The sequence below is a fragment of the Myotis nattereri genome (assembly GCF_964212035.1).
Source record: "Myotis nattereri genome assembly, chromosome: 12".
NCBI lineage: Eukaryota > Metazoa > Chordata > Mammalia > Chiroptera > Vespertilionidae > Myotis > Myotis nattereri.
In genome coordinates this window covers 6,664,014-6,677,697 of record NC_138087.1, presented here as the reverse complement: position 1 = coordinate 6,677,697, position 13,684 = coordinate 6,664,014, and the positions used below count along the sequence as shown (strand labels likewise).

Here is a 13,684-nt window from a genome sequence, read left to right as displayed (position 1 = left end):
TAGATGAAGAAAAATTAAACAGCAGCTTTTCAGGCCCCACTTTTAACACTGATGATCACCTTCCTTTTCGGTGCTTTTTAGATAGTTAAAGATAATCCACACAGTTAACTGTTTCTTTTAACATTTTGGTTCCAAAATTACCAAGATACAACATTTTGCTTGCAGTTGTGATTTGTTGAATTTTTAAACTAAATCTGCTGCCGGTACGCAGAGGTGCCTGCGGGTGCCTCAGTGGGCAGCGCCATGGGGACAGATTTGTGTCTCGTTTCTTTTTAAACAAAAAGTGGTGCCTTGGGGTGACCAGACTGAAATAATGCACCCCCCGCCCCACCCCGTGGTCTGGAGATCTGCCCGGATGTGGGCCAGCCCTTTGCAAGAGGGGGGCAGGCCAGGTGGTCTGTGCAGGGTATTTGTTACTTAAATATCACAAAATACTTGCATAAGGGAGGGGTTTTATAGGCCACATCGGACACAGTTTTATAATTCTTTGTTGGAAGGGAAATCTTTCCAGATCCTGCAGCTCAGCCCCCTCATTTGTTTAACTGGAAGCTAGTGGGGGTGGGGAGGGGGGTGCAGTCCCAAATTTTCCTTCTGCTGCTGCAAACTGAAACCTTTCGGGGCGTAATGGAGGGCAGACGCCAAAGAAAAGCCTGCTGGGCGAGAAAGTACAGCCTGTCTTATATAAAGCGAGACAGCATTCCCTGCGCCACGAGGGGCTGGATGTGCTGGCCGGGGGAACCAAAACCAGCCCCCTGCTGCCTGGGCAAGCACAGCAGAAGCCGTGCCACCGACATGCTCATCTCGGGCTGCCCAGTTCTTCCCAGGGTGTTCACCGCGTCCTAGGTAGGCCTGGTGCACCATTCCCAGGCACAGGGCCCATGCCAGAGCGGCACTGGCCGGACACTTGGCAAAGCGAGGTGGTGAAGCTATGCCAGAGAAGTGCGGCCAAGGGAAACCAGGGCAGAGTGAAGTCACCGTTTTTAAACCTTCTCCCAACGGATTCGCAGCGGGCGCGTTTGTGGTGCCCGCTGCCCGCTGCCAGGAGAGCTGGCTGCGAAGGGGTGCGCACCTCCCGGCCTGCAAGGCGACCCACCCGGAGCGGACGCGCCCGCACCCACACCCGAGCTTCCCCACCCGGCGGCCCGCGCCCGCACCCACCTTGACGACGTAGGTGACTCCGGCCCCCAGCACCTGGTCGCTGGCGGGGGGCGCGCGGGGCGGCGGCTCGTCCCCGGGCCGACCCTTCCGGGCGGCGCGCATGGCCGGGGCGCGGGGGCCGGGGGGCGCGCTGCCGTCCGGGGCGGCCAGGCTGGGCGCGCTGCAGCTGCCCGAGAGCCGGGCGCCCGCCCGCTCCCTGGCCGCCGACAGGCCGCGGAGGCCCGAGCTGGCGAGTTTCAGGTGGGACACCTTGTGGAGCAGGTGACCCAGGCTGCCGGAGCCATCGTCCGGCGCCCGGCGCAGCGCGTCTCTGGACACCAGGTAGGGGGCCGCCGCCGCGGGGGCCGCGCGCGCCGCCGAGACCTTGCTGCTGCCGCTCACCGACAGGTTGTGCAGAAGGTCATCGACCGAGGTCACCGAGTCATTCCTGAAGCGGTTGTATTTGGTGCGTGGAAGCATGCCCCTCCGTGGGCTCGCCGCATTCGCCCGGGCGCTGCAGGTGCGGGCGCGGGCGCGGGATGCCGCGCATAGCAGGCGTGCCGCGGTCCCCAGAGCGGACTCGGCGGCCCAGCCGGCGGCGGGGTCCGGGGTGCGGGCGGGGGCGCCGGCCTCCCACCGCTAACGCCCCGAGCCGCCGCGGCCGCGCAGCCCGGACCCCGGACCCGGCTGCCGAGGGCGGCGCGCTCGCTTTGCAAAAGTCATAGTTTCCTCTGCTGAGCGCCCAGCTGCTGCTCGGGCTCTCACAGCAAAAGCGTGACTCACTGTGAGCGGAGACCCTTCTCAACAAAGGCTCGGTGAGCGCTGCAAATCACTTCCTGCGGGGAAAAGAGAGAGAGAAGAACAAGAAAACCTCATACACCCACCAGCACGCCAGAGCCAATCAGTTCTCACATTTCCTTTTTCTACCTTCCCAGCTCTTTCTTTCCAACCTTTGATTTCTCACCTCCCTGCCTCCCCACGTAGCTTTTGCACCAGAGGTAAGCCCAGCCTCCCCGGATGAGAGAGGAACTTGCTGAAGCCCATGATGCCAGGACTTTCTCTCCCACAGCCCTTCTGCGTGAGCCGTAAGGTTCTGACAGGGATGCGTTAAAATGTGACGAAGGCTTTTTAAGAATAAGCTCTTCGGCGGATCCTCATGAATTCTGATTTGGAAAGCAAACAGGGATTGTTAAATAGCAAAATAAAAAAATAAAAGAGAGAGAAATATTCACTCCCAGGTGTACATAAAAATACCAATTTTCTGGGGTTTTCTTTTCAAATCAACAGTGTAGCCATGACAAGTGTCTTTGTGGCAATGCAATTCCTCAAAAAAGAAAAGAAAAGAAAATCTGCCTGTGAACTTGTGCACAGAGAGGTTAGGACCCTCCCCTGCTGGCGTGTGGCAGCCTGCAGGGGGGCTCAGTCGGAAACCTACTGCCAAGAAAAGAGGAGTGCTCCCCTGTGAAGGCAGCAGGCTCTAGAAACCCCTCCAGGGGGTCTGTACTCGAGCCTTTATTCCACCTGCGTGTGCTCAAGCTCTGGGAAAATGCTAAGAAATGCTGCAAGTGCATGTCAGAGTCCCTCAGCTGCAGCTCACAGCCCTACAGTAAGGGAGGGGGTGCAGCTGCTCCACCCACTGCACATCAAATCCACGGGAAATGCCTTCCTCTCAGGAGTCGGACTCGGCTGTAGGACTGCATGGGCCTCCTTCCTCTCAGGAGAGAGGGAATGGGAAGCCCCGGGAGAGCTGCGGGGCTCGAACCCTCCACTGCTGTCCCATGGGCTCCGCCCTCGCCATGCACTGATAACCTGCCCAACACCATGCTGCCCAGCACCATGGCCCGCTCCCTGTCTACATTTCCAGCTGCCTCTGTGCAGGCACATGAATTTACCTCTCACACACTATCAGGTCGCCCTGCGTCTCCTCACACCCACGACTGGACGTGTGACACAGGACACACCGAGGCTTGAAGAGCTCTGTGGAGCAGCTGTAACTGGTGCCCCCCAGGGTGGGCCATTGCCGGGGCGCAGGAGCACAGGGGAGCAGCAGCTCCAGCCCTGGCGCAGGCCTAGGAGGACCGGCAGCGCTCATCTTTTCCCTTCCCCTTGCTTGCATAGCAACAGCAAATGCACACCCCATAGGTGATTGGGATGGCTATCAAAGCCGCCCCAAAATCTAAAGCGGAAATGCCCTATCATTCCCAAACCCTGATCTTTAGACAAAAACAGCAAAATGTGAATGAAATGCTGTTTGTGTGAATGAAAGGGCTAGCGAAGGAGCCAGCATTTCTGTGAATGAAGCCACCGGGCCTTGCAGCCGGTGCCAGGCAATCCCTGGTTCCAGGGGCCTCAGCCAATGAGCAGCCGCCGCGATGACTCATTCAACAAAGGCTTGCTCAATAGTGGAAGGTTCCATTTCAATCAAAGGCGGGATCTTTCATCCAAAGGCAGTGTCGGGAGGGAAAAAAGAAGAAAGCTAGCTTGGTCACAAAGATGCCGGGAGGAAGTGCCCGCCGCCTCCCTTACACAGAGAGGAAAAGCTGGTTTTTCAAGGAAAATAAAACACCGCTGGGCGCCGGGTAGCTGTGAACAGGACTGCCCTCTTGGAGGTGAGCTGTGCCCCGACTTTCATTCAGCCATTCATTTACATCGCGAGCAGCCATGAATGTGCCATCCAGTTCGGCATTTGTTATGAATGCACAGTGAAGGCACATTCAAAACCTCGGAGCTCGCCTGCATCCTTTTTGTGAAAGGAATATAGAACACGCCTGCTCGTCAAGTCTCCAAGAAGAAAAAAATCCAAAGCTAGACATTAACCCTCAGCCAACCGGAGACATTTTTTTTTTTTACTGTGATGAGGCAAATGGAAGAAATTGGCCATTTTTAAAATATAAATAGCAATGTAAGTGTACCAAATGTAAAAAGATATATCATCAAAGAGGGTGATGAACAGTCCAAGAGCACAACAGCCCAGTGAAACCTCACTTCTCAGGAAGAAACCCCAAAGGCAGCTCAGCACCAAAATAGTAGCCGCCAGCCCAGCCCAGCCCAGCCAGGAGCCGCCCCCTTCTCCCGGGACAGCCCTGTGGGCCTCCCTGGGCTGCGCCTGCTTATTTTAGAGCCCCCCCCCCCCAAAGCCTGACTGTCTGCCTTACCAGCCTGAGACAACGCAGAGGTGGATGATAGGTGAAAATTTCATAGTCTGGCAACACAAAGAAAACAGAAAAAAGGAAACAGTTGTTAAGTCAGTCTGAGACTCCAGAAAGCCAGGCAGCCTGGCTCATTTCCATCGCCTTTCCAGGTTATTGCAGTTTCTCTTTTTAAATCTATTAATTTAAAATTGTGTTAATGCCTGCCCGGTGTTTCTCAGTGGTTGAGTGTTGACCTATGAACCAGGAGGTCACGGTTTGATTCCCAGTCAGGGCCCATGCCCGGGTTCAGGCTTGATCCCCAGTGTGGAGTGTGCAGGAGGCAGCCTATCAATGATTCTCATCATTAATGTTTCTCTCCCTCTCCCTTTTCCTCTCTGAAATCAATAATAAAAAATTTTTTTTAAACATTTAAAAAGTATATTGGTTTTTTATTTCTACCTTAACCACACAGTGTTTAAAATGACACGACCGTATTACCTCCCAGTGCTTTAGGTCTGAGGTCCAACGTGGTCCCCAGGATAGTTCAGGGGTAGGGAGGGCTGCTTTCCTCTGGGGGCCCTGGGAGAAGCCCGAGCCGGCCTTTCCCTGCTTCAGAGGCCGCCAGTGCTTGCCTGATGAGGGATCATGAGCTGAGCCCTGGGGAAGGCGCTTTGCCCCCAGAGGGTTTCATTCTAGCGAGACGGGCAGAAAGTCTAAAATTAGCATCATAACATAGTGCAATGCTATGAGAACGTGTTAGTGTGTGGGAGACACAGACACTGCCCAGAGGGGAGTGTGCTGAGCTTGGCCTCAGGATGTCGGGGTGACTGCAGCGGAGTTTTGCGGAATTGTTAGGGTCTCCCCGGCAGAGGAGGGGAAACCCAGGAGGAGAGGCTGTGTGGGGAGCAGCTCCAGGCTGAGGCAGCTCGGTGTTTCCAGGGATCCCATGTAGAGTGTCGATTTAGAGGAGATATTCCGAAGCCAAGCCACTAGAAGACCCGGCCAGGAGGGTCCAAGATTAACACTTAACTCACTTGAGATGCCCAGGGAGGCCTGCAGGAGCTGGAGAATGTGGCCCAGTCCAGTTTGCATTTGATGTTGGGTGCCTTGACGGTGGCATGGGGCAGCTGTGAGGAGCCGAGAGGGTAGTACATAACAGTACAGTGGAAAATGATGAGCTCTTGAAAGAAGGCACTGGTGGAGGGACAGGAAGGAGGGGGATGGGTTCAAGATGCAGTGAGAAGGTAAAGTGACCTGAATGACAGGGATGGAGGAGGGACAGGGGTCAGGCTGGCTTGTCTGGAGACAGAGCTGGGATAGAGTTTAGGGTGTAAGATGCTTTTTAGGGACCAATCTCCATGGAAGGTAGGAGGCCACAGGACAGGGGTAAGGAGAAGTGGGGCTGTATGAAGCCACACGTGCCTCAGCCTCGTGGGGAGACTCCTGCATCCCCCTGGGGCCTGAAGGGCCCCCTTGCCCTTTCGCTCCTCACTCCTCATTCATTCAGCTGCCCCAGGAGCAGGGCCTCCAGCCAAGTGGCCTCTGCCTGAGCTCCCAAAGGAGTGAACAGTGGGAGCCACCTGCACATCACACCCGGCAGGTGGTCCGCTGTGGAGCGGGGGCAGGGCCCTCTTCATCTCCTGGGAGAGGAATGAAGAGCAAAGGCCAGGCGTCTGACTTGGACAGTGCGGCTGAGTGAGGCTCACCCCTTAGGACGAAAGGCACAGGCAGCCAGAGGAAGGGGAGGGGTGAGTCTCAAAGCCTGTGCGGGCTGGGCGCTGTCATGAGGATGTGTGTGCTGAGGAGCAGGCAGGGCCAGAGGTTGGAATTTGAAGGTCGTTGGTGTGCAGGTGAAGTTGAGCTCTTCAGCACCCCGTGTACGCTTAGGAAGGAAGATCAACAAGAAGGAATTGGAGGAAACACCAACCTTCCCAGATGGGAGCTCAGGAAACAGGGTTGGGATTGGGAGAAAGCATATGGAAACTGGTTTGGTGGATGCCGTGTTTTCAGTCTGCTCGTGCTGCCATAACAAAATCGCCACGGACTGGGGCAGCGTTAGCAACGTTTACTCCTCACAGTTCTGGAGGCTGGACGGTCATGGGCAAGGTTAGTCTGCTGTGAACCCACTTCCTGGTCCACAGACGCGGTCTTCAACCTTGCTCTCACATTGCAGAAGGGGTGAGGAGGATCTCTGGGTTCTCTTTCATAAGGCACTGATTCCACCCTCATGACTACTCACCTCCCAAAGGCCCATCTCCAAATGGGGTTGGGTTTCAGCGTAAGAATTTCAGAGGGACACAAACATTGGTTTCAAGAGAAAATCAGTGATGGTCAGCAAGAGCAGCAGTGCCATTGTCACTACTTTATTTGAGCGAACCCGTGTGCCAAGCAATGTCCTCGCCTTCAGATCCCATGACCTAGGAGATACAGCTTACATCCCACTCTGCACAGGAAGAGACCGAGGAGCAGAAGGTTCACAAAACATGCCAGGGCCATCCAATATCGGGCGCTGGCCGGGCCACGTGACTTCCATCGTCACCCCATTCAGAGAGCGTGAGGAGCTGCATGCTGAGAATCACTGGCGGGTGTGGTGATCACCCACCACTGGGCACCTCACAAGGATAATAAAGAGGTCACAGGATGGTGCCAACTGAACAAAAAACAAGTAAATGAATGAGAAAAGTCATACTTTTTAGAAGACGGAAGGAAACAAAAGGGAAGACAGAGGGTAGTAGCTGGAAGTGCAGCCGAATATTGAGCAGGTGATGGAAGTTGGGGTGTGTTTAGAGCAAAGGAGTAGGACAAGGCGAAGAAATGGAGCCGCAGGAAGGAGGGAGTGAGGCTCGAGTATGGGTGGAGCTGTGCCCTAGAGCGATGTTGAGGAGAGAGAGGAACTGAGGAGCAGGTCATCTGGGTTGAGTAGGAAACAGGAGGTTCTAAGGCAGACACCTTAATGAGATGGAGTTGAGGAAGTCCAAAGGATGGTGACACACCAAGCATTCCTAAGAACCATTAACCATTCCACACTTAGGGCGGAAAGAACAGGCAGGCAGTTGAATCTCTGGAACTGTGGAATTCCAGCTGGAATTTTAGGGGAGGGGGCCTACCATGGGGAGCTGTAGTTTTGATAAAATAACGTTACAGACTGAGGTGGAGGCAATGATGAAGAGGGAACAAGGAAGAAATACTCAGTCTCTCTCTGTCCCCACTCCCCAATCCTCTGGTGGTGCCTCCCATTATCTAACCCCACTGGAAGCCAGAGGTCCAGGATTCTATGATGCGGAGCAAGGAGGCAGCCTCCCAGACACACCACAGGCTAGGCAGGCCGGGGGGTTTGGGGGGGAGGACAGGGTGGTTGTTAGACCAAGGCTGCTATAGCGAGTGTGCCTGTTTTCTCTGTAAAATAAGAGCAAAGGCTGTACTTAAAAAGTGAGAGGTGTCTATGAAAGGAAGGAACTCAAGCTGAAGATGTACATTTAGAATGACTGCCGAGGGGAACAGAGAATACTGCTGACAAGGGAGGAAGAGTGAAAGCATCGCTGCAGAGTGTGATTCCCTCTAAAAGTGCCCCTCTGCCTATGTACTAGCTGAAAGAAAGCAAATTGTTAGGTGGAAGGCCCATTCAAGCATGCAAACAGCAGAGAGAGGGAGAAGAGAAGGCAGGCAAACAGGAGTGGGTAGAGGAAGGACAGAGATGGAAGTGTCCCCTGAAGAAAGATCAAAAGAGACACTGTGGTCTTGAGGTCCTAGGAAGGTGGCAGCCTGAATCCTCAGGGATGCACATCTGAGGGAACTGGAGAGAGCAGCTGGTCCCTGATGGTGCCACAGAAGCACAGAAGGCTGGGAAAGATTGGGGTCATCCTGGGAGGAGGTTGGGAATGAAAGGGAGTTCATTTTTCAAGACAATGTGGGAAGGGGTAGGGTGGCTGAGCACTGGGGGAAGAGAGCATGAGAGCACAGGATGTTTGGAAGAAAGAAGCATGAGCCACTCATAGAACATCTGATGGGGAGGGAGGAGTTGGGGCCAGACCTAGGGAGGGTCCCAAGACCAGGGTGGCAGATTTCCTTCTGCAGAGACTCCCAGGTGCTTATCGCCCACCCTCCACCCTCGGGTGTAGAAATGTCTGTGGTATAAGAATACTCTGTAACAGGACACCCAGTGGTGGGAAACCTGGGGACTGAAACCTGCATGGCCCACTGCTTCAGCACCAAGGACAGCTCCTGTTGGCTGGACCAGGTTCCTGTCCTCAAAGGCCAGCGTCGAGGAAAGGGCCTCTCCGCAGTGCTGTATTTCTAAGGCTCAGTATTGTCGCTCCATCCAGGCAACTCCGCTTCCCATGCCCGCGTGGGCGATGGGGTGGGGCCCACTCAATCTTGGCAGTTCCTCGGCAGGCAAGGCCCTGTGCTGAGCCCTTCCTGTGGGCCAATCCAATCCTCAGGCCCCTACCCTGCAGGTCCTATATTTATGCCACTTTACAGATCAGCACCCTCGGCTGTGAGAGGTTTAGTGCCTTTCCACGGTGACCCAACTAGCAGGTGGCAGAGCAAGGACTCACACCACAGCCAGCCTGACTCCAGAACCCCACGAAAAACAACCACACAGAGGGAAGCCCAATTCCAGCCCTGCCTCTCAGAACACAGATACTACCACCTTTTCACACCGTTGCCTTGACGGCCAGAGGCAGGCTCGGCACGGGGAAGACCGGCAGCGCATCGCCTATTGCACACCCGCAAAGGGGACAAAGTGGCCTCCGGGGCAGCCATTGGCTTGTTGGCTTTGGTGGGAAAGGGGCGGTGACTTCAATCCACTCTGACCACAGACACCCTGGGAAGCAAAGAGTACAAGGAAAACAGTTCTCCTTTCAAAAGAGAATTCCCAAGGACAAACCTCAGAAAAAGGGAGAGAACCACAAGGATTTACACTAAGAACTTACATGGGAAGCTATGCACACTGAAATACTCAAAGTGTGTAAGGACATTATTTCCTTTGTAAAATACATTGTTGTTTTTCCTGAAGAACTAACTTATTTAGAAATGTTAGTGAATTCTGCATTTCTGTCGATTCCTTGACCATACGCATGTCTACTTTTATGTAGGAACCATTTTATGTTCCTCATTTTCCTTTAAAGGACCTATTCTTAGACATTTAATTTTATAATATAATCTCCACAAATAAGTTTCATGGCTGAGTATATTTCATGAAGTAGAGAAAATATAATTTCCTCAGGTGAATCTACTGAGACAGGAAGCATACCGGCAGATACCTGGGGCAGGGGCCGGGCAGCTGTGGGGGATTGGGATTGACTGTAAATGGCACACAGGAACTTTCTGCAGAGATGGAATATTTTAGAACTAGATTGTGGTGGTGATTGTATAATCCTGTAGATTTACTAAAAATTATTAAATTGTAAAAATTATATACTAGAACTACTAATTATTAAATGTGAGAATTTTGTGCTATGCAAATTATGCCACAAAAATGTGTTTTAAGAAAAATATTTGAGGGCTGGCTTTAGCTCAGCGGTTCCTTCGCATACAGAAAAATATTTGGAAATAGTCTTTTATAAAAACTAGAACTAAGGCATCATCTTGTGTAAAACCACTTCCATTCCAATTCCGCTGGTGACACCACAGGCGAGGCCGAAACTCATTTGTTCCTCAGACAAGATGTTAGGACGTTGGCTGCACTGCACTGCGCTAACAGCAGGCCGTGTGGGGTGGGAGGGGGGTGAGATGGGAGGGAAATATCTAGTAAAATAAAGGATCTTCCATTTTAGCAAAGAGAGAATTACTGCCAACCTAAAAATGGAGTGTATGCATTGAGTTTTCTCTAAAGGACTTCTACCTATGACATTACATTTTGCCCTAAAAGAACTTCTCTTAGGACACTTTTCAACATTAAAAGTTAGTCCAGGGTGGTGTTACTGAGAGCATGTTGGAATCTCCGAATGTAATGATATTCATTCATCATAGAACGATGGGGAGAAGGGACAGTAGAACAAGCCCCAAAACTGGCATCTGTGTTTGTTTCTCAGTTGTACTTTGTATTACTTTTATCATTTAAAAGATGGGAAAATTCCATCAACTCCCTGAAAAACAGCGAAGCAGGTTATACAGCTAATTTAATCGGGATTGAAGAATCTTATTCAGACTCTACACTCAATTCTTTCTTTTTTTAAAATTGATTTCCGACAGGAAGGGAGAGGGAGAGAGAGATAGAAAGAAACATCAGTGATGAGGGAGAATATTGACCAGATGCCTCCTGCATGCCCCACTCTGGGGATTCAGTTCGCAGGTTGCCAGCGTGTGCCCTGAACAGGAATTGAACTGTGACCTCCTGGTTCATAGATGGACGCTCAACCACTGAGCCACACCGGCCAGGCATACACTCAATTCTGATGCCTCCTTCTCACGCTGAAATGGAGAAATGGGAGCACCCTGAGGTGTCTGTAGTCCTGAGTATGATCCAGAAATGCCGGCAGTGAGCTGAGGGCACTGCTTCCTGCTCATATCCTCAGCACAGGCCTCCTGGGTGGACTTTGCCAGGAAGGTGAGTGGTGCGTGTGTAGGGGTTAGAGCAGCTGGCTGCTGCCTGGTCCCTCCTGCCCAAGCAAGTGGGGGCAAGTTGGAGGCTGGGACTCAGCAGAATGGCTCCCAGCCCCCCATGTGGGCTGGGCCAGAGGTGCATAGGTTTTCTTTTTTTTTAATCCTCACCTGAGGATATTTTTCCATTGATTTTCAAGTGAAAAGAGAGAGAGAAAAAAAAAACCAATGTGAGAGAGACACATTGATTGGTTGCCTCCCACACACACCCCGGCTGGAGTCGGGAATTGAAACCGCAACCAAGGTCTGTGCCCTTGACCTAGAATCGAACCCGGGAACCTCTGGTCTGAGGGCCAACGCTCTAACCACTGAGCACCAGCCATGGTGGTGCGTAGGGTTTCCATCCTCATTTTGGCCTCGGACAGTCACCATGGTGCCACTGGGACAGTCCTCCAGCGTGCACAGACCAGGAGCCGAAAAACGAGTCAGGAACCTTAGGCCACCTCGAGGAGTTGCTGCTTACAGTAATAAAACTTACCTCCAACAAGTGACACATTCAGTCACAATCCGGTTGATGGGAGATTCTGGATTCCAGTCAGGATTCTGATGAAATGTTACAATCTGTTTGCCAGAATATGATTTTGGAGGCATTCAAAGGGAAACCTCAAAAATATTTTGATTTGCTTCATTTGGGGTTTTCTAAATATTTAATGTTTGAAGCCTTTCACATTATTGATTCAAAATGATGTTTATTTCCAACAACTTATGTTTGGTTGTATTTGCCATGTATAAACATTCACAGAACCAGCCCCACATGCCATTCATAATGTTGGTACTTGCTATTATTGTTTTTTTCTTGTATTTCTAGCATTTAAGTCCCAGGAGGATGGTGAGGAGGCCCTAAGAGGAAGGCTGCTGTAATCCAAAGGGCATAAAATCTCCCAGATGATCCCAGGAAGTATCCACACTTCTCCCTCCTGCCGGACCGGCCTCTGACGGTTTCTGCTGAATTCCCTGTGAGGATATGGAGGAAAACGGCCCTAAATTAAACCTCAATATTCCAGCCAGCCCAGCCGCTCAGGCTAACAGCATCTCAAAGTGCAGATAACGGGCCCATGCTCCTAGGTCCCCCTTAGCAACAGGGTTGTCATGGGAACGCATTGTAGCTGGTTGAGAGGAAGCAAGCAAGAGCAGGAGTTTGCAGGAATTTCTCATTGAAATAATTACAGTAGTTCTCAGTATGCTTAAGAAATGAATGCTCCAGGACTGTTTTTTCTTAATTTCCCTTTTCAAAGCATGTTTGTGACAGTCTTGCATCCAAAGAGCTTAGCTCAGATGCTTGCTATTTTAAATCTAGATACTATTGCAGCTTTTCAAAGCCATTTTTGGGAAACACTTGGTGATCCATTATTCCTCTGGGACCGAGTGTCACATGCATTTAAATGCTTGTCCAGATAGGAAAGTCCCTAAGGGGCCTGGTGCAGGAAGGATGTGTGCGCATTAACGATTTGACCTGATTTCGTGTTAATGTAATGACTATGCGCCATTCATGCTTTTGTTCAAAATTATTAATGATAAATCATTACTTTGGGGCTATATCCGTCCTGTCGCTAGCTCTGAGCCTCCCGGGTGCCTGGCCCTGTGGGCAGTTCTGCAGCTGCCAGGAGCCCCTGTTTCCCGTTAGGAACCATCGGTGCGTCTCTGAATCAGCTGAGAGATACTGGCAGGGCGTGAGCAGTGCTCCTGCAGCCTGTGTGCGGAGGGCCTCCTTTCACAAGAAGTAGCCTTCATCCTGGAATGTGTGCTCCTTAGAAATTATATAAAAGCACGAAGACAAATAGAAGGTTCCCCGAAAGCTCCCGCGAGTGCCGGCATCCGCGGGGCTCGGCACCTTCCTCGGGTCTTTATTCTTAGCCGCGCGCCTGTGTTTAGTGATCACGCTCAGGACAGAATCTGGAGACATGCATTCAACACACAAAGCAAAAGAGGCGGTTCTGAGCGAAGAAGGAAAGCCGAACCGACCAAGCAGGCCCTCTGACGTGCAGAGAGGCTCACTCCGAACTCGCGAAGGATGGTGCTCCTTGGGAAGGAAACTGGGTGCTCACTATGAAACCTGCATTCAAGTCCGTGTTGGCTGTCGCGTTCTGGAGGCACTTTCCCGGGGGCCTGGCCCTGGGGAGGTGGCGGCAGGAGTAGCGGCGCTGGCTGGGCCCACTCCCCGCCCCCTGCGCCTGGGTGTGCACGGAGCGGAGACCCCGCACACCGCCGCTCCAGTTTACTGTCATCTTTCTCATCTATTTTGATGTAAAAATGTCCAGCTCCTTCTCAGGCACAGGACCTGAGAATCAACACATGACGTTAGACAGTAATGAGTGAAACATCTGAAACTGTGACTCAAATTACAGCGCCGTTTGCACACCGAGCCTGGGCGTGGAGCGTCCTTCACTGCAGGAACCCCAGCACCTCTCGGCTGAGCCGAGGACCGTGACAAACGAAACAGATGTTCTAGGTGATTCTAGAATCCTTCTTGCTATGTGACTCCAAAGAATTTTCCAGTCATATTTTTGTGTGTGTGTGTGTTCTTTTTTTTTGAATCCTCACCCGAGGATATGTTTTATTGATTTTTTTCAGAGAGAAGGTAAGGGAAAGAGAAAGAGAGAAACAGCGATGAGAGAGAGAAACATGGATTGGTTGCTTCCTGTATGCACCCTGGCCAGGGATCAAACCCGCAACCTAGGCACATACCCCGACCAAGAATCCCTCAACCTTTCGGTGTATGGGATGCGATACTCCAACCAACTGAGCCACTTGGCCGGGGCTGTATTCTTATTTATTTCCCAGTGACCCAGTGTAGGAAATTTGTGCATGGAGGG

At 52.0% G+C, this 13,684-nt stretch overlaps 1 protein-coding gene across 4 annotated transcripts in view; it reads right to left on the bottom strand.

The window, feature by feature from the left end:
• The window catches only part of SHC3 (SHC adaptor protein 3), a 147,875-nt gene extending 145,946 nt beyond the window's left edge, over positions 1-1,929 (bottom strand). For all 4 annotated transcript variants that reach the window (XM_081104088.1, XM_081104090.1, XM_081104089.1 and 1 more), the window contains exon 1: positions 1,159-1,929. In XM_081104088.1, coding sequence (XP_080960214.1) covers positions 1,159-1,617 — 459 coding nt within the window. In that variant the 5' untranslated portion in view covers positions 1,618-1,929. The remainder of the gene's footprint in view (positions 1-1,158) is intronic.
• Positions 1,930-13,684: the final 11,755 nt, after the last annotated feature.